The 20740-nt window shown below is 44.7% G+C and overlaps 1 protein-coding gene across 1 annotated transcript; it reads left to right on the top strand.

Moving 5' to 3' along the window:
* Positions 1 to 3010: 3010 nt before the first annotated feature.
* Positions 3011 to 11093, top strand: LOC132819338 (endonuclease domain-containing 1 protein-like). Its single transcript, XM_060830795.1, has 2 exons — positions 3011 to 3615; positions 9587 to 11093. The coding sequence occupies exons 1-2, from the start codon at positions 3322 to 3324 to the stop codon at positions 10664 to 10666; spliced, it is 1374 nt and encodes a 457-aa protein (XP_060686778.1). The 5' UTR covers positions 3011 to 3321; the 3' UTR covers positions 10667 to 11093.
* The last annotated feature ends 9647 nt before the right edge of the window (positions 11094 to 20740 follow it).

The raw sequence follows: 20740 nt of genomic DNA on the forward strand, positions 1-20740 counted from the left end.
AGCAATTATTCTCCTTTCTCTGAAGTGTAATTAAACTCAAACTGGATTGAGTGTGTTGGTGACATAGTGGTAACGTCAGTGTGCGAGTAATCCAGGGACCTAGGTTAAAGGTGTGGGAGAATGGGTTCAAATGCCACTGTGATCGCTGGAGAAATTTGAATTCAGTAAATAAGTGTGGAACTACAAGCCAGCCATAGTGACTGTAAAATAATCATTCATCGTTATTTTAAAAGATCTCGTTGTCTCATGTCCTTTAGAAAAGTAAGTCTGCTCTCCTTATCTGGTTTGGCCTACATGTGACTCTAGAAATAGCAAAATGTCATTCTTTACGAGCCTTTGGAATGGCTGAGTAATGAGGGATGGGCGAAAAATGCTGGCATTGTCCAAACCTCATGAAAGAAAAGCAATGCAAACGTATTTCCTCAGTGTACAGCAGAAAATGACATGGGAGAAAATCCTAGATGGCATTAGACTGGAAAGTCAACATTCCGAAAATGAGACAACTCAACTTCCTGCTGTATTAAACTCGTACATAGTATGTAAATGATTGAATTAATTGATTCAAGCTGACAAGATGTGATCCACGGACTTTAACATGAAATGTACAGAACTGTAGACCTTTCATTTTTATTTCATGTATTTAATAGACTGATATTTGATGATTAGATTCCCAACCGTGTGGAAACAGGCCCTTCGGCCCAACTAGTCCATACCGACCCTCCGAAGAGTAACCCACCCAGACCCATTCCCCCTATATAGCATGACCAATTCACCTAACCTGCACATCTGTGTGACTATGGCAGGAAACCGGAACAAGCCCATGTAGACACAGGGAGAATGTGCAAACTCCACACAGTCACCCGAGGAATCCAACCCTGGTGCTGTGAGACAGGCCTGCTAACCACTGAGCCCCTGTACCACCCAAACGGTGGCTTCACTGTTAGTGCAGACCTCCCCCAGGGCAACGCAGCAGTGTCAGCCGCGGTTATTGCGCTGGAGTGGGATTTGATTTGACTCCCCACAGTGTGGAAACAGGCCCTTCGGCCCAACAAGTCCACACCGCCCCTACGAAGGGAAACCCATTCCCCTACCCTATATTTACCCCTGACTAACACTACGACCACTGTGAGTAATTTAGCATGGCCAATTCACCTGACCTGCACATCTCTGGACTGTGAGAGGAAACCGGAGCACCCGGAGGAAACCCACACAGACACGGGGAGAATATGCAAACTCCACACAGAGAGTCGGGAATCGAACCTAGGACCCTGGTGCTGTGAGACAGCAGTGCTAACCACTGAGCCACCGTTTGTACTATACGCGATTATTTATGTACTGAAAAGTTCATAACTATGCAATTCTATTCATATTTATGTTTCAATATAGATAACTATATTATTACTAATATAGAAGAATTACTAATTAGAAGAATAATTATTAAGTGTTACCCGTGAGGAGCTGGGCAACAAGATCAAATACAGGGGAGGGAACTAAACTATCTACCAGTCTATCTCTGTGTCTGTCTGTGTATCTATCTATCTATCTATCTATCTATCTATCTATCTATCTGTCTGTCTATCTAGCTGACTGTTTATCTGTCGATTTAAAACTCACAGTGGGAGTTTATTAAGAACATTAGTTTTTTTCCAGTCTGGCCTATTTTTTCCAGCCTTTCCTGCTGGAGTTCTTTAACCCCCAGTCACTCCCTCTTGTATAACCAACAGAGCATCATTCATCAATAAGATGTGTATCAATGCTGTTGACCGTGGGATTTGTTACAGCCCTTTACCTATTGTTTGTGTGTTTTTGTGATATTGGATTTGGAGTGTTGGTGTTGGCAGGGAATCCTGGGTTATCAGTTGAAGAATCGGACGCGTCTTAGTGCAGATCATACTGCCTCTTGTAGATTCAGCCCAGACTTGGAATACAGCTCTTTCTGAATGTTCTGGTTGCTCATTGGGTATGTGCAATTTCCACACCCTTCATTCCACCATTAGTTCCAATCTTTCAATCATCAAGATCTCACACTCTGAATTTCCCTCTCTAACCCTTACATCTCTCCATTTTCCTGTTCTCCTTTCACCCTCATTAAAACTCTTCCTCCTATCGGGGCCAGAAACACGGTGTCCCAGTGGGTGATTGTGCCTTAAATTCTCTCAACCCTAAGACCCCAGGAGTCTCACGCTAAATCTCTCCATTTCTCTAGCACCCATTGAGTTCCTGCCTCTGAAAAGCCTCCCTCCTTGAGCATGACCCTGATCATCCATCTTTATTATGTGACTTGAAGATTCCAACTCTGTTTTGGTGTAATCCTTGCTTCCAGCAATCCCACACAGTCAAGCAGCTGATTCCCTTCCCTCCCATCTCCAACACTTTAGTAAGTAACAAGCGAGGCCGCTCAAAAAGCGCGTGATTTTTTAAAAAAAAACCTTTAAAATATGCTCCTGGGCAGCTGGATTTGTCGGAAAATAAAGTCTCGAGAGTACCCAGGGCCAATTTGGGAGAGTTCGCTTCGTGGGTGTCGGATTTCTTCAATGACACCTGCAAAAGGCGCTATGTAAATGCAGGTCAGTGTGGCTGGCAGGAGAAACCGCTCTATACAAGTCGAAAGAGGGAGGGTCAACTTCTGAGGAAGGGTCAACTTCTGAGGAAGGGTCACTCGACCCGAAACGTTAACTCTGCTCTCTCTCTCTCTCAACAGATGACGCCAGACCTGCTGAGTTTTTTCCAACAATTCCTGTTTTTGTTGGGGAAACAGCTTTAATGGATGAGTGTTAAGGCAATTATTTAAAAAGGAAACTACATGTCCCAGGGAACCTTGGGAGTACAAACAGCTTCTCCCTGACAGGTTCAGGAGAGCGTCTGGTTATACTGAATGATAACATCCGGCGCATTGCAGAGTTTTTTACATGCAGTGCACACACAGTTGGGCGTCAGGCCAGTGCAGAGCTGGGGAGGAGGGAGCTGTCCAAATGTGAGACAAGGCGCCGAGGGATCGCAGAATTGGAAAGGGGTGGGAGGGGAAGCGTGATGCATTCGGCTGCTTCCTCGTGGGAGGAGCTGAACCAGTGTTGACAGCACTGGCCGGGTCATCAGTGACCAGCGCCTGTTGGGAATTCAGAAGTGACCGGCTTGAGGAAGTGGTGCAGAATCCTCCTGGCTACAGAGTCCAGGGAGACCGGCTGAGGCATGTAACAACAGGGAAGGAGGAAGGATCAGGAACCCTCTGTACAAGCTGGTGGGCGTGTGTCTCTCTCTCCTGCTGAACTCATCGCTCTTGGTGCAGAGTACAAGGGAAGTCTAACAGTGTGGAGCCTGACCATGGGGACAGGGAGCCTAGTCTTATTCCTGCTGCTGCTGTTGGCTCGTGTGGTGCAGGGGGAAGTGGTCCAGAATTTTGACAAGTGCAGTTGGTTCTTCCAGGGTGGGGTGCCTCCTCGCCTAAAGGAGAGTCAGAACTGGTTCAGAATCTGCCAGCGGTATAAGAACCATTACCACTATGCCACTCTGTACAACAGCGGGCTGCGGATCCCAGTCTACTCCGCCTACAGGTACCCCTGTAGCATGGGCCAGAGTGCGGGCTACAGACCCAGCCCCTGGTTCTACGAACCGCAGGTAAAAGCTCCGGGACTAAAGTGCATCCGCGTCTGGAGTACAGTTTTGATCCCCTTGACTTGAGGAATTGCATTGGAGACAGCTCAGGGAAGGTTCACTAACTTAATTTCAGCGATTTTGAGGCTTATCTTATGAGGAGAGGTTGAGCAGTTTAGGTCTATACTCGCTAGATTGACAGGAGATCGCGTGGAGGTCTATAAAATGCTGCACAAAGCAGAGAATACGAAGTGGTTTTCCACTCGTGGGGAAATCTTGAATGATAGTTTTCTGAAAAGGTAGCAGATTTAAAACGGAGGAGAAATTATTTGACTCAAAGTGTTGGATTCACTCCCCCAGAGTGAGGTAGGTACCCGGACACCGAATAAGTTTAAGGAGGAAATAGGTAGGTTTTTAATTAGTCAAAAGTGAGGGCTGCAGATGCTGAGATTAGAGTCCAGAGGCCGGTGCTGGAAAAGCACAGCAGGTCAGGCAGCATCTGGGGAGCAGGAGAATGGACGTTTCAGGCAAAAGCCCTTCATCAGGGATGAGACTGTCACCCACAGAGTGGCTAAATGGGAGGGGGTGGGGGAAAGGAAGCTACAATGCGATAGGTGGATGGAGGTGGGGTGTAATGGTGATAGGTCGGAGGGGAGGGTGGAGCAGACAGGTGGGAAGGAAGATGGACAGGTGGGACAGGTCACGAGGGCGGTGCCACATTGGAAGGTTGGAATTGGGGTAAGGTGAGGGAGGGGAAATGAGGAAACTGGTGAAATCCACATTGATGCCATGGGGATGGAGGATCCTGAAGTGGAAGATGAGGCGTTTTTCTTCCAGGTGTTGGGTGATAAGGGAATGGCAATGGGGGAGGCCCAGGACCTGCATGTCCTTGGTGGATTGGGAGGGGCAGTTGAAGTGTTCAGCCATGGGGCAGTGAGGTTGGTTGGTGTGAGTGGCCCAGACATGTTCTCTGAAGTGCTCTGCAAGTAGGTGTCCTGTCTCCCCAATGTAGAGGAGACCGCATCGGGACCAACAGATTCAGTAAATGACACGTGTGGAAGTGCAAGTAAAATTCTGATGGATGTGGAAGGTTCCTTTGGGGCCTTGGACGGCAGTGAGGGGAGGGGTGTGGGCACTGGTTTCACAATTCCTGCAGTAACAAGGGAAGGTGCCGGGAGGGGCGGGTGGGATGGTGGGAGCATGGACCTGATGAGGGAATTGTGGAGGGAATGGTCCTTATGGAAAGTGGGAGGGAAATAAATCCCTGGTGGTGAGATCCTTTTGTAGGTGCAAGAAATGGCGGAGGATGATGCGGTTTATGTGGAGGTTGGTGGGGTGGAAGGTGACACGGGGTGGGGGAGTGCTTTCTGTCCTTGTTGGGGTTGGAGGGGTGGGGTTTGAGGCCGGAGGTGTGGAAAGTGAAGGAGATACACTGGAGGTCTTTATCAACCACGTGGGAGGGGAGGAATTGCGGTCTTTAAAGGAGGAGGCCATCTGGTGTGTTCTGTGGTGGAACTGGTCCTCCTGGGAACAGATACAGCGGAGAAGGAGGAATTGGGAATAAGGAATAGCACTTTTACAGAAGGCAGGGTGGGAGGAGGTGTAATCCAGGTAGCTGTGGGAGTCAGTGGGTTTGTAGAAGATGTCAGTGTTAGAGATGGAGAGGTCCAGGAAGGAGATGGAGGTGACTGAGATGGTCCAGGTGAACTTAAGGTCGAGGTGGAATATATTGGTGAAGTTGATGAACTGTTCAACTTCCTGGTGGGAGCACAAGATGACGCTGATACAGTCATCAATGTAGCAGAGGAAGAGGTGGGGAGTGGTGCCAGTGTGACTGCGAAAGATGGACTGTTTCACGTAACCGACAAAGAGACAGGCATAGCTGGGGCCCATGTGGGTGGCCATGGTACCCCTTTTGTCTGGAGGAAGTGGGAGGATTCAAAGGAGAAATTATTGAAGGTGAAGACCAGTTCAGCCGAACGAATGAGAGTGTCAGTGGAGGGGTACTGATGGGGACCACGGGAGAGGAAGAAATGGAGGCCTTGGCGGTCATTGTCATGGAGGATGGAGGTGTAGAGGGCCTGGATGTCCATGGTGTGAATTGAAAGGTTATGTGGAAAGTGCAGGAAAGAGGCAGAGATTAAGTCAGCCATGATTGTATTAAATAGCAGGACAGGCTGGAGGGGCTGAATAGCCTCCTCCTGCTACTAGTTGTTAAGTTTTGATTCAGTTACCTTCTCATTACAAAACAAGGGTAATAATGGAGTTGTGTGGGGATTGCTGATTAGCTGAGGGCTGAATTACAAATATCATATTCTGTTGTTCGCCCTCATAAATTTGTCCAATCAGTTCCAAAATTGATCACTTGGCTGCATTGCTCATACTGTACTCAAAACAGATTAAAAGTTTAGACACGTATGAGGTTTCAGTCTGATTCAATCCAAAAGTGTGGTCAAACAGGGTCTCTAGGACATGAACAGGTTCAGATTTCTTTTTAAAAATTAAAAACGATGAATGAAGATGAAGTAAATACAGCTTAACCATTTACAGTATCAGCAGAAATTGGTGATCAGATTTAAGATGTTTGGCACCAGATGCTCAGGCCACCATTTTTCTTAAGACTATACAACATAGGAGCAGAAGTAGGCCATTCAGCCCATCGGGTTTGCTCCTCATTCAGTGAGATCATGGTTGACCTGATAATCCTTAACTGTAATTGTAACTGTAAACCCTTTCTCCTATAACCCTTGTTTCTTTTCCTGATTAATAATCTCTCTCTCGACTTTGAATATACATGATGACTCAGCCTCGGCAGCCCACTGTGAAAAAGAATTCCACAGATTCGCTCCCCTCTGAGAGAAAAAGTTCTTCCTCATCTCTGTCTTAAATGTGTGACCCCTTACACTGAGATTATGACCTGTGGTCCTAGACTCTCCCACAAGTGGAAACAATCTCTCCACATCTACCCTGTCAAGTCCTCCAAATCTCCCTCTACATTCCAACGAGTAAAGTTCGATCCATTCAACCTCTCCCTACTCCATACCTGATATCAGCCAAGTGAACTTTCTCTGTACTGCCTCCGATGCCATCATGTCTTTCCTTAGATAAGAGGCCTGCAACTGTTCAAAATATTCCAGCTTCATCTATATTAATGGCACGAATTTAGGTTTATAGCTGGTAATTTCCAAGTTTGTGCAGGGTTAAAAACTTAAAATTACTAGTAGTAGATTTTGAGAGGATATAAATGGATTAGTTGAAAAAGAGAACCAGACAGACAAAGCGCAAAGCAGAGAAATGTAAGGTGATCAGAAGAATAAGGAGAGAGAATGGAAAATTCTAATGAGGTGCAGCGACAGAGAGACTTGGGGAATATAGGTGTACAAACAGTTGAAGGTGGTAAGGCCAGTTGAAAAAGCTGATAAGAAGGCATTTGGAATCCTGAGCTTTAAAAATACAAGTGTAGATTATAACAGCTAGGACATTAGGGAAGAGCTGGTTAGCTGTCATCTGGAGGATTGTATCCAATTCTCGGCACAACAATTTAGGAAAGGTAATTAAGGCATTAGAAAGTGTGCTGAAAAGATTTAGGTCACTTTTGGAATACTGCATTCAATTCTGGTCTCCCTGCTATAGGAAAGGTATTGTTAAACTTGAAAGAGTGCAGAGAAGATATACAAAGATGTTGCTGGGGTTGGAGGGTTTGAGCTATAGGGAGATGTTTAATAGGCTGTGGCTATTTTCCCTGGAGCATTGGAGGCTGAGGAGTGACCTTTTTGAGATTTATAAAATCATGAGGGGCATGGATAGGATAAATAGCCAAGGTCGTTTCCCTAGGGTGGGGGAGACCAGAAGTAGAGGGCATAGACTTAAGGTGAGAGGGGAAAGATATTAAAGGGACCTAAGGGGCAACTTGTTTATGCAGAAGGTGGTGGATATATGGAATGAGCTGCCAGAGGAAGTGGTGGAGGCTGGTACAATTACAGCATTTAAAACCCATCTGGATGGGTATATGAATAGGAATGTCTACCGACATTTCCCCCACCGACAAACGGACCCCATCACCAGGGATATATTTCCCTCCCTACCCCCTATCCACTTTCCGCAAAGACCGTTCCCTCTGTGACTATCTTGTCAGGTCCCTGCCCTCCAACAACCCACCCTCCTCTCCTGGTACCTTCCCCTGCCACTGCAGGAATTGCAAAACCTGCATCCACACCTCCCCCCTCACCTCCATCCAAAGCCCCAAAGGAACCTTCCACATCCATCAAAGTTTCACCTGTACATCCACCAATATCATGTATTGTATCTGTTGCTCCCAATGCAGTCTCCTCGACACTGGGGAGACAGGACACCTACTTGCAGAGCGCTTCAGAGAACATCTCCCGCACCAATCAACCCCACCGCCCCATGGCCACCCATTTCACCTCTCCCTCCCACTCGGCTGAGGACACGCAATACATGGGCCTCCACCACCGCCACTCCCTCACCACCCGATGCCTGAAGGAAGAACGCCTCATTTTCCGCCTCAGGACCCTTCAACCCAAGGGCATCAATGCGAATTTCACCAGTTTCCTCATTTCCCCTCCCCCCACCTTACCCCAGTTCCAACCTTCCAACTCAGCACCATCCTCATCACCTGTCCCATCTGTCAATCTTCCTTCCCACCTATCTGCTCCACCCTCCTCTCTGACCTACTGACTTATCACCTTTCCACCCACCTCCATCCACCTATTGCACTCTCAGCTACCTTCTCCCCAGGCCCACTCCTCCTCCTATTTATCTCTCCACCTCCCCCACCCCTCCAGGCTCCCAGTCTCATTCCTGATGAAGGGATTTTGCCTGAAACATCGATTTTCCTGCTCCTCGGACGCTGCCTGACCTGCTGAGCTTTTCAAGCACCACTCTAATCGTAACTCTGATCTCCAGCATCTGCAGTACCCACTTCCGCCTATATGAATAGGAAGGGTTTAGAGGGATATGGACTAAATGGTGGCAAATGGGTTCTGGTCGGCATGGATGAGTTGTACTGAAGGGTCTGTTTCCATGCTGCACTCCTCTATGACTCTGTGACTCTAAGAATAATTCAAGGAATGAGGTGCTGCAGTTAAGTGGATATGTTGGATACCTTGTTGCTGTTCTCCTTGAAGAAGAGAAGGTTGGGAGGTGTTTTTAGAGAGATGTTTAAAATGATGAGGGGTTCAGTCAGAGGGAAACTGTTCCCATTGGCAGAAAGGTTGAGAACCAGAGGACAGACAACAGGAGGAAAAACGGGTGATTAGGAAGTGGAATGAGACAATGGTAAAAGGTAGATTCAACTGCAGCTTTCAAAAGGACTGAGACAAACAGGGAAGAGAATAAAATCGGAGGGTGTTTTTTTTTAGCAAACAGCAGCAATGGCCTATTACTATGCTGAATTTGTTCTTTAACTATGTTTCAATGCTTTGTGACTCTACTATTGTAACGTGTTGCCTTAAATAGCAAATGAATTAAAATTAATGAAGACATTTAATAATAATGCTTTATTGGTAGAAAAATTAATTATAATCAGATAAATTGAAGAAATGGCTTGATTTTATTCATAGGAATTGGTAGAATTCTTCACTGCAGAGAACTTCCAAGTCTGCATCTTCAGGCTTGAGATGGCAAGATTTTTAATCTGTATGGGAATTAAATGTTATAGGGACAAGACAGGAACGTGGAGTTGAGGATTATCAGATCAGCCATGATTGCATTGGCAGAGCAGAAGTGGAGATCTAAATGGCCTACTTCTGCACCTGCATCTTACACTATTATTGTTGGGGAAAAGAATTACAAGGATGTGAACTGGAGGTGAATCACATTGCTCCCAGGTTCCTGGTGTGGTGGAGTTTCTGGGCATTGCCCATGTTTAGTCACTGATGTGGACCTGATAAGGTAGAATGAAGGTCGATCAAAGAAATAAATACCTGTACTAAAGCTCGATCGTTTCTCACGCTTCCATTTGTCTTGCTTTCAGATCGACAATCCTGCTAGTGAAAATGAGATGCAAAAATGCAATGTGCCTTCCAGTCACTTTCAGGCAGTTGAGTCCGATTACCGGGATAACAACTATGACCGAGGCCATCTGTACCCATTCAAACTGAATGACAAGACGAGTGCCACAAGTACATGCACCCTCACTAACGCAGTACCCGAAAATCATGGTGCCAATGTCAGGTGGCTTCACCAGGTTGAATCCTTTGTCCGGAAGCTGGCACAGATATGCCACCAGTCCAAACGGACAATGTACGTGGTGACAGGTGCTGACAATCCCACACAAATTAAAATGAACAACAGAGTGTCAGTGCCTGGTCTGGTCTGGTCAGCTCTTTGCTGTACCTCTGCACAGGACCCGAATAATGATCCTTGTCTAAGGGGCAATGTGGTGTCAGAGAAAATGGATGCACCAACATATGATAACGACTTTTCTTTCGCATTCATGAAAAACATGGAACCAGAAGCAAATGCTAAGCATCTAATGGTGAGGGAGGTACAGAAAATCCTGGGAGTGGGCAAGATCTTTGACAGGTGCCGGGGAACAACCAAAGATGATGAAGCAGAGACCTTCAAAGAGGTGGAAGCGTTGATATCCAAACTGGCAATTAGCACAGAAGATCAAGAGGACATTTCTCTCCCGCTACCAGCAGAAGAGAACCCAGCAGCTGATGGTGATGATCTGGCAACACAGCAAGCTGATACACCATTGGAACCAGCTAGCAAAGAGGTTGATGAAGTCTGTGAGTCCACCATTGTCAATGCCTTGGCTCCAATTGGAAGGATGATCTCCTTGGTCACCAATGGGGTATCAGCCTTTGCCAGACTCATCACAACTGTTATCAACATTGCCCGAATTCTGATGGTGGCCATTTTGAGAGTTCCCTTCGGGATTATCCATGACTGTGCCGGCTGCCTGACCATCATGGTCAAGCATCTGATTGTCACAGTGGCCACGGTTCCCCAAGATGTCTTGGGTATCGTGGCCAGCATTATATCGGACACTGCAGGTGTCATTGCATGGTCTGCCAGGCTGATCAAATATCTTGTCAGAATTCTGTAATTTTTGCTGTTTGAAAGGTTAGATCTTCACATAATACCAAATTGAGACACTCTTTATCAACAATCCCAACTTCCAGGAGTCAACATTTACAACCAGTTCCACCCTCTATCCCAACTATTAAAACATGTCCTCCCTAAAACTCATAACCTTTCCAACATCTCTATAAGCATGTCCTCACTAAGTTCTGAAACCCAAGAGAAATCTGCCTGGTCAATATTTATTGCTTAACTAACATCTCAGAAGTGAATTTTGTTCTGGATAATGCCTGGTTTGCTTACTTAGGCACGTTTGCAGTGCAATATGTATATTACAACATTGAACACACAACTCATTCATTCATTCATTCACTCATTCACTCATTCATTCACTCATTCATTCATTCATTCATTCACTTATTCATTCACTCACTCATTCATTCATTCTTTCATTCACTCATTCATTCACTCATTCATTTGCTCATTCACTCATTCATTCATTCACTCATTCATTCATTCATTCACTCATTCACTCATTTGTTTACTCATTCACTCACTCTTTGGCTGAAAAGTACTTTGGAGCATCTTAAAAACATGAAAGTTCCTGTATGTTTCAGTATTTCGGATGCTAATTCCTCTGATAAGGGCATAAAGATTATTGGGAGTTTAGTAATAAATTAAGAAGCCCTTCCTGTTTGACCATTGTTTGTTCTTCAGGCAGTATACTTGTGGAAATAGGGTTTATAAATAAGTGATTGTTGGATACTGTATTTGGACAATGCATGGAGGAAATGGAACTAAACAAATCCCTTATAACCACAAAATTCTTGAAAAGTGCTATGATATTGTGGTTTCCTTTTCAACATGATTTGTAAAATCTCAGCTTGTCAGTTGTTCAATTAATGTTTAGTTTCCGTCCTATTGTGATAGTGTTTGAATAGTGGGGGTTCTGAGGCTACGGGGGTCTGTTGGGTCAGATTCATCTGGTGCTGGATAGTTGAAGCTGAACTAACCATTAGTAGGAGGCTTGGCAGTCTGATAGTGAGCCAGGTAGATCTGACAGTATCCCAGAATATTGTCACCAAGGACTCAAGGCTGACAATCTACCTTGGATCATTAATAGGCTTTAGTAAGGTTAGACCTGTGCAGAAAGCTTTCAAGCATTTCCAAGAGCTCTAACAGGTAAAACTATCTCGGTTGGAGAATCTGTTTTAATATCCTGTGATTTGCACTGCCAGTGCAGTAGCTCCAACTATTCAAATTCTACCTGTATGTGAGTGGGACAGCCTGGAGCTTGAGTCTTCCAAATTGCAGCTGAGCTCTCCTTAAACCCACGATCTCCAGCAGCTGCAAAGAGTAGGGGCAGCAATTGTATAGCAACACCATCACATCCAAGAACCACTGCAAGTCCCTCTTGGATATGCACCATGCAGTTCCTTCGTCTTCACTGAATTAAAATCCCAGAACTCCCTCCCTGACAGCACTGTCTAGCAGTTTGACCATACAGACTGTAAACTAAAGGCTCACACACACTTCCCAAGGGCAGGGTTGGGCAATAAATGCTGGCCTTGCTGACAATAGTCAGCATCCAAAAATAAATATTAAGACATTTGTCTGTGCACTTCATTGTCAAACTAACAAAATCACTCTGGGCCAAGGCTTCAGCATCTTTAGTCAGAAATGGAGTTATGGATTTTAACGCATGTCAGGAACTTGATTGACCAAGTGTAAGCACTTACACGCATGAAGCATTCTAACTCAAATGATTATGTATCAAGTCAAGCATTGTTGCTACAAACTATTAGCAATCACAAACACGAGGCATTGGCTATTTGGAGCAGGGTGCCGGGGTGGGGTGGGGGGTTTGGTAGAATAATGTCGCAAATGCAAGTGGCTGCATGTTTACAGAAAAGGAGATTGAAATGTGTCAGAGTGGCATCTGGGGTTTATTGGAGGTAGGGACTAGCCAAATGGATGACCATGAATTTCCTGATCTTTGGCCTTTAAATGATTCTTTGTCCTATGTGATCATTCTCTATGTATATATTTATACAGGAAATGGGTTTTTGGTGACTGTACTGGGGTCATGTTGGTGAATTCTTCACCACTTTATTTTAGTACGTAGTATCATCAAACGCATAGGAGTAGTAGATATTTAGAAGACATGCTTATTTTTGGAGCTATCTTTTTTCATTGTAATTACTTGCAGTGACTGAACTCCTGCCAGAAATTACATGTGTGTGGTGATGAAGGCTGTTCGGTGGATGTTGTGTATCTGGATTGTCAGAAGACATTCTGTCAGAAGCCATGTCACAACTCATTACAATTGTACATAGCACTGGTGAGACTACACCTGGGATGCTTTGTGCAGTTTTGTCCTCCATATTTAAGAAGAGATGCACTTACATACTGCAAAGGTCCACTAGAATGGTCTCAGAGATGAGGGGGGTTGAGCTATGGTGAGAGGCGATGTAGGTTGGGTTGATTTTCCCCGGAGTTTAGAAGAATGAGAGGTGATCTCATTGAAATGTACAAGATTCTGAAGGTGCTTGACAGGATATCCAGTGAGAGATTGTTTCTGCTGGTCGATTAAACAGGGGCACAGTCTCAGGGGAAGGAGTCCATCGTCTGGGACCACAATGGTGAGTAACCTGATCACACAGATGATTCTGGTGCCTGCATTGTTTGATGAATTTAAAGCTGAGGCAGAAAGAGTTTTGGTTTCTCATGGAATCAGGGGATGTTGAAAGGAACATAGAGTAGAGGCCCTAGCTCAGTTGAGATGCTATTGAATGATGGGACAGACCTGACGGGCCAAATGGTCCACTTCAGCTACGATTTCCTGCTTTTATAAACCGCTATGTAAATGTTTGAGTACAGCAATACCTATGCCTCAATTGACATAACTCAAACAAAATAATTTGTCCACTTGTGATAAGGAACACATTACACCAGCTCACGTTTAATGGGTTATTTCCTTGCCTTATATAAGTAACTTCAAATTATCCTGAATCAAACTGCCTTCAGTTTAACAAAACCGACTGTGCCATAGTTCAGTGGGAAGGTTCTGGTTTTATATCCCAGCCCAGATCTTGAGCCCAAAATTCCAGGTTGATGTTCCAATGGTAGTACTGAGGGGCTGCTGCATTGCTGGAGGTGGTGACTTTCAGGAAGGATTTTAAACAGGACACTGTTTACCTGGTTGGATAGATATAAAAGATTTCATCGCGTTATTTATTGGGGAAATAAGAAGCAGAGATACCCATTGTTCTGGCCAGAGCTTATCAGCATCACAAAAGAAAAAGTGATCTGGTCAAGTGTACCCAAGAACTCAGTGGGAAGGTTTGTGCGAAGATTTGTAGATCGGGTGCTCGTTGTTGTGGTTCTGTTCGCCGAGCTGGAAGTTTTTGTTGCAAACGTTTCGTCCCCTGGCTAGGCGACACCATCCGTGCTCTGGAGCCTCCTGCGAAGCGCTTCTTTGATGTTTCTTCCGGCATTTATAGTGGTCTGTCCTTGCCGCTTCCGGGTGTCAGTTTCAGCTGTCCGCTGTAGTGGTTGGTATATTGGGTCCAGGTCGATGTGTTTGTTGATGGAGTTTGTGGATGAATGCCATGCCTCTAGGAATTCCCTGGCTGTTCTCTGTCTGGCTTGCCCTATGATAGTAGTGTTTTCCCAGTCGAATTCATGTTGCTTGTTGTCTGCGTGTGTGGCTACTAGGGATAGCTGGTCGTGTCGTTTCGTGGCTAGTTGATGTTCATGTATGCGGATTGTTAGCTGTCTTGCTGTTTGTCCTATATAGTGTTTTGTGCAGTCCTTGCATGGTATTTTGTAAACTACATTAGTTTTGCTCATGTTGGGTATCGGCTCCTTTGTTCTAGTGAGTTGTTGTCTGAGCGTGGCTGTTGGTTTGTGTGCCGTTATGAGTCCTAAGGGTCGCAGTAGTCTGGCTGTCAGTTCTGAAACACTCCTGATGTATGGTAGTGTGGCTAGTCCTTTTGGTTGTGGCATGTCCTCGTTCCGTGGTCTGTCTCTTAGGCATCTGTTGATAAAGTTGCGCGGGTATCCGTTTTTGGCGAATACCTTGTATAGGTGTTCCTCTTCTTCTTTTCGCAGTTCTGGTGTACTGCAGTGTGTTGTGGCTCTTTTGAATAGTGTCCTGATGCAGCTTCGTTTGTGTGTGTTGGGGTGGTTACTTTCATAGTTTAGGACTTGGTCTGTGTGTGTTGTTTTCCTGTGTACCCCTTGTGGTGAATTCTCCGTTCGGTGTTCTCTGTACTATCACGTCTAGGAATGGGAGTTGGCTATCCTTTTCTTCTTCTCTCGTGAATCGGATTCCTGTGAGTGTGGCGTTGATGATCCAGTGTGTTTTTTCTATTTCCGTGTTTTTGATGATTACGAACGTGTCATCGACATATCTGACCCAGAGTTTGGGTTGAATTTGTGGTAGGGCTGTTTGTTCTAACCTTTGCATAACTGCCTCTGCTATGAGTCCCGAGATTGGTGATCCCATGGGTGTTCCGTTGATTTGTTCGTATATCTGATTGTTGAATGTAAAGTGTGTAGTGGGGCACAAGTCCAGTAGTTTAAGTATGCCGTCTTTGTTGATAGGTTCCGCCTCCTGTTTTCTGTTCTGTATGTCCAGTAGGTTGGCTATTGTTTCTCTGGCTAGGGTTTTGTCAATCGAAGTGAACAGTGCCGTCACGTCGAATGAGATCATGGTTTCTTCTTTGTCTATGTGTGTATTCCTGATGACGTCCAAGAATTCCTGTGTTGATTGTATGGAGTGTTTGGATCCACTGACCAGGTGTTTCAGTTTCTGTTGTAGTTCTTTGGCCAGTTTGCATGCTGGTGTCCCTGGTAGTGATACTATGGGTCTGAGTGGGATGTCTGGTTTGTGTACTTTGGGTAGTCCATAGAATCTGGGGGTGTTGTTGCTTTCCGGTTTCATTCTTTGTAGGTCAGCTTTGGTTATCTGTCTGTTTTTTTGTAGATTCCTTAGTGTGTTATTTATTCTATTGGTGAGTTGTAGTGTGGGGTCAGAATCCTTCATTTGGTAGGTGTTGGTATCTGCGAGTAGTTGTTGTGCTTTTTTGATGTAATCTGATTTATCTAGGATGACCGTCATTCTGCCTTTATCTGCTGGTAGTATGATTATGTTCTTATCGTTTCTTAGTGCTTTCAGTGCTTCCCTCTCCTTGGTGTTGAGGTTATGCGTTTGTCTTTTTCTTATCATCATAGGTACGACCGTTTGTCTCACTGTTTGTTGTGTCTCTTCTGTCAGTCCATTGTTCCTGGAACAATGGACTGACAGAAGAGACACGACAAACGGTCGTACCTATGATGATAAGAAAAAGACAAACGCATAACCTCAACACCAAGGAGAGGGAAGCACTGAAAGCACTAAGAAACGATAAGAACATAATCATACTACCAGCAGATAAAGGCAGAATGACGGTCATCCTAGATAAATCAGATTATATCAAAAAAAGCACAACAACTACTCGCAGATACCAACACCTACCAAATGAAGGATTCTGACCCCACACCACAACTCACCAATAGAATAAATAACACACTAAGGAATCTACAAAAAAACGGACAGATAACTAAAGCTGACCTACAAAGAATGAAACCGGAAAGCAACAACACCCCCAGATTCTATGGACTACCCAAAGTACACAAACCAGACATCCCACTCAGACCCATAGTATCACTACCAGGAACACCAGCATACAAACTGGCCAAAGAACTACAATAGAAACTGAAACACCTGGTCAGCGGATCCAAACACTCCATACAATCAACACAGGAATTCTTGGACGTCATCAGGAATACACACATAGACAAAGAAGAAACCATGATCTCATTCGACGTGACGGCACTGTTCACTTCGATTGACAAAACCCTAGCCAGAGAAACAATAGCAAACCTACTGGACATACAGAACAGAAAACAGGAGGCGGAACCTATCAACAAAGACGGCATACTTAAACTACTGGACTTGTGCCTCACTACACACTTTACATTCAACAATCAGATATACGAACAAATCAACGGAACACCCATGGGATCACCAATCTCGGGACTCATAGCAGAGGCAGTTATGCAAAGGTTAGAACAAACAGCCCTACCACAAATTCAACCCAAACTCTGGGTCAGATATGTCGATGACACGTTCGTAATCATCAAAAACACGGAAATAGAAAAAACACACCAGATCATCAACGCCACACTCACAGGAATCCGATTCACGAGAGAAGAAGAAAAGGATAGCCAACTCCCATTCCTAGACGTGATAGTACAGAGAACACCGAACGGAGAATTCACCACAAGGGTACACAGGAAAACAACACACACAGACCAAGTCCTAAACTATGAACGTAACCACCCCAACACACACAAACGAAGCTGCATCAGGACACTATTCAAAAGAGCCACAACACACTGCAGTACACCAGAACTGCAAAAAGAGGAAGAGGAACACCTATACAAGGTATTCGCCAAAAACGGATACCCGCGCAACTTTATCAACAGATGCCTAAGAGACAGACCACGGAACGAGGACATGCCACAACCAAAAGGACTAGCCACACTACCATACATCAGGAGTGTTTCAGAACTGACAGCCAGACTACTGCGACCCTTAGGACTCATAACGGCACACAAACCAACAGCCACGCTCAGACAACAACTCACTAGAACAAAGGAGCCGATACCCAACATGAGCAAAACTAATGTAGTTTACAAAATACCATGCAAGGACTGCACAAAACACTATATAGGACAAACAGCAAGACAGCTAACAATCCGCATACATGAACATCAACTAGCCACGAAACGACACGACCAGCTATCCCTAGTAGCCACACACGCAGACAACAAGCAACATGAATTCGACTGGGAAAACACTACTATCATAGGGCAAGCCAGACAGAGAACAGCCAGGGAATTCCTAGAGGCATGGCATTCATCCACAAACTCCATCAACAAACACATCGACCTGGACCCAATATACCAACCACTACAGCGGACAGCTGAAACTGACACCCGGAAGCGGCAAGGACAGACCACTATAAATACCGGAAGAAACATCAAAGAAGCGCTTCGCAGGAGGCTCCAGAGCACTGATGATGTCGCCTAGCCAGGGGACGAAACGTTTGCACCAAAAACTTCCAGCTTGGCGAACAGAACCACAACAACTCAGTGGGAAGCTGGGGAAGTGATTGCTGGGCCCCTTACAGAGATATTTGTCTCACTGATAGTCACAGATGAGGTGCCAGAAGACTGGAGGTTGGCTAACATGGTGCCACTATTTAAGAAAGGTAGTAAGGAAAAGCCAGGGAACTGTAGACTGGTGAGCTTGACATCAGTGTTGGGCAATTTGTTGGAGGGAATCCTGAGGGACAGGATTTACAAGTATTTCGAAAGGCAAAGACTGATTAGGGATAGTCAACATGGCTTTGTGTGTGGGAAATCATGTCTCAGGAACTTGGTTGAGTTTTATAAAGGTTTAGGGTGAGAAGGGAAAGATATAAAAGGGACCTGAGGGTGGTGCGTGTATGGAATGAGTTGCCAGAGGAAGTAGTAGAGGCTAGTACAATTGCAACATTTAAAAGGCATCTGGATTGGTATATGAATAGGAAGAGTTTAGAGGGATATGGGCCAAATGCTGGCAAATGGGACTAGAGTAGGTTAGGATGAGTTGGACTGAAGGGTTTTCGTGCTGTACATCTCTATGACACTATGACATTGGTGTTTGTGAGATTCACAAATTGTCCATTATGTTTCCAACATGACAACGGTAACTCGACTTCAGAGTCAAAAATCAATGACACTGGATCATAGTCCAACAGGTCTGCTATGTATGCATTAATCTTCAGCCTTACCGTATCTAGTCTGCTAGTGCCTCTCCCTCTGTTTTTCTTATCATATTTGGTTCAATCTAAAAGGATGAGAAATTTAGCAGCTTAAGACAGGCTCAATAATTCCATGGATACATTCATGGAATGTTTTCCTTTCACTTGGGTGCTTATCCTAACTCCAAAGCCACACGAGTGAACCTTGCTTTAGAACATTTTGAACAAATTATTTAGGTGGAAAAATGGTGAAAAAAGAGAAATAATCTGAATGTTGCTGACATTGAAAGGAATTAGCAGTATGAGTAAGAAGCTGATTAAAGGATTGAAAACTGAGGCATTGTATTTCATTTTGAAATGGTCTCCCCCCGCCAATCAATGTCAAGCCACTGATATTCCCAGTGTCTGGCCTATTATAAGTGAATAAAATCACCATAATCCCAGGTGAGAGAGGGAGGGCACTAATGGTTTAGCCTGAGGGTTACCACACCACACACATGGATACCTGCACACCCACCTCAACCAGTGCAGGAAATGAATCCACACTGGCAGTATCCACTCTGCATTGGAAACCAGACATTTAGTCAATTGAACTAAGCAATCTTGTTTGCTGCATTTGACACAAAAATAAAAATGCTGTCAAGGAGGCTAATGAGTTGACAGATGGGTATTAAATTAAACTTAATGCAGATAAATGTGAGGTGTTACCTTAGAGAGAGAGTGAAATAACTGATCAAAGTTTAAAAGGACTGCAGTAGTGAATGGCCTTCATTCCAACAGATCTGCAAATTGGTAGCTGTGGCAACCTTCCGTCTCGTAAGACAATGACTTGCAAGGTGATGGCCAATTCTGTGTTAAACCTCACCTGGTGTGGATCAGGAGCCACGTTCTGTTATGGCCGTCTCTGTCACTTTAGCTGCGGAGGAAGACCAGGCTTGCTCAGTCTCTGTCTTCTCCTGGCCCTTCTCTTGGCTTTTTTGTTGCAGCTTTTCCAGTGCCTTTACAAACAGTCGCCCCGCACACCCCCTCTCTCTCCCAGGGATCACACCCATCAGTAACTGTCTTCAAGGTCACTGTCAACGTCCGCAATTTTCACGTCTCTCTTGGAGTCATCCTTGTAGTGAAGGCGTTGGCGTTGACACTTGGATTTTGTGATCTAGAGGACAGTCCACCACAGAGAGTTTCTCCAACCAAATTCTATCCAATGTTCAAGGCTAAGCCAGTTCATTAAAAATTGTAAACAACAGAAGCACCCAATATTTACATAGCACGTTTAGCATAATAGAACATCCCAGGGCACTACACAAGAGCAAAATAAAACAAATCGGACACCGATAGGTACTAGTATGATAGATTACCAAATACTTCTCCAGCAGGCTAGTTTTGTTGAAGCTCTTAAAGATGGAAAACCTGGGATAGACAGAGAAAGTTCAATAGAAAGGCTATTCCATAACATCAGGTCAATTAGCGAAGGTTTGATTATGATGTTGGAATAATTAAGATTGGGACGCTCAGGAGAGCAGAGTTAGAGAAGCACAGACATGGTGGCATGTAGAGATGGAAGAGATTACAGAGGTAGGGAATTTCAAAACATATTTATAACAAAATTGGTAAGACAAAGGGATTCTCAGTGTTATAACTGGGAACACAGAAAGCACAAAGCAAAGTGTTGATGGCCTAGTGATATTATCACTCGACTATTAACCCAGAGACCCATGTAATGTTCTGAGACCCTGGCAGATGTGGAATTTGAAATCAAATTCTTAATATTGAACAAAACTGTAGAATTGTGAGTTTAATGATGACAATGAAACCATTATAGATTGTCAGGAGAAACCCATTTGGTTTACTGATGCTCTTGAGAAAAGGAAATCTGCTGTCCTTACCTGGTCTGGCCAGCATATGACTCCAAGCCAACAGCAATGTCATTGACTCTTTATTAGGAATGGGCAATAAATGCTGGTTGAGCCAGCAATGGCCACATCCTGTGAATGTATTTTTTTAAAAGTCCACCAAACAGCTTTGGTGCCATGCATGCAGAAGAATGTCAGAGTTCTGAAGAGGGTAACAGAGAGACTGGAGATGAGAAGCTGCTATTATATAGAATGTTAAGGGAAACTGGAGGTTTTATTAGGATAAAGTGGGGCATCAGAGCATGCGAGAGATAAAATAAAGGAATGGTTTTCTATATACAGAAGCCTGTTAGGTCAAGCAGTTCTCATCAGAATCAATGGATGGAGCAG

Source organism: Hemiscyllium ocellatum, chromosome 10, assembly GCF_020745735.1.
Source record: "Hemiscyllium ocellatum isolate sHemOce1 chromosome 10, sHemOce1.pat.X.cur, whole genome shotgun sequence".
Taxonomy (NCBI): domain Eukaryota; kingdom Metazoa; phylum Chordata; class Chondrichthyes; order Orectolobiformes; family Hemiscylliidae; genus Hemiscyllium; species Hemiscyllium ocellatum.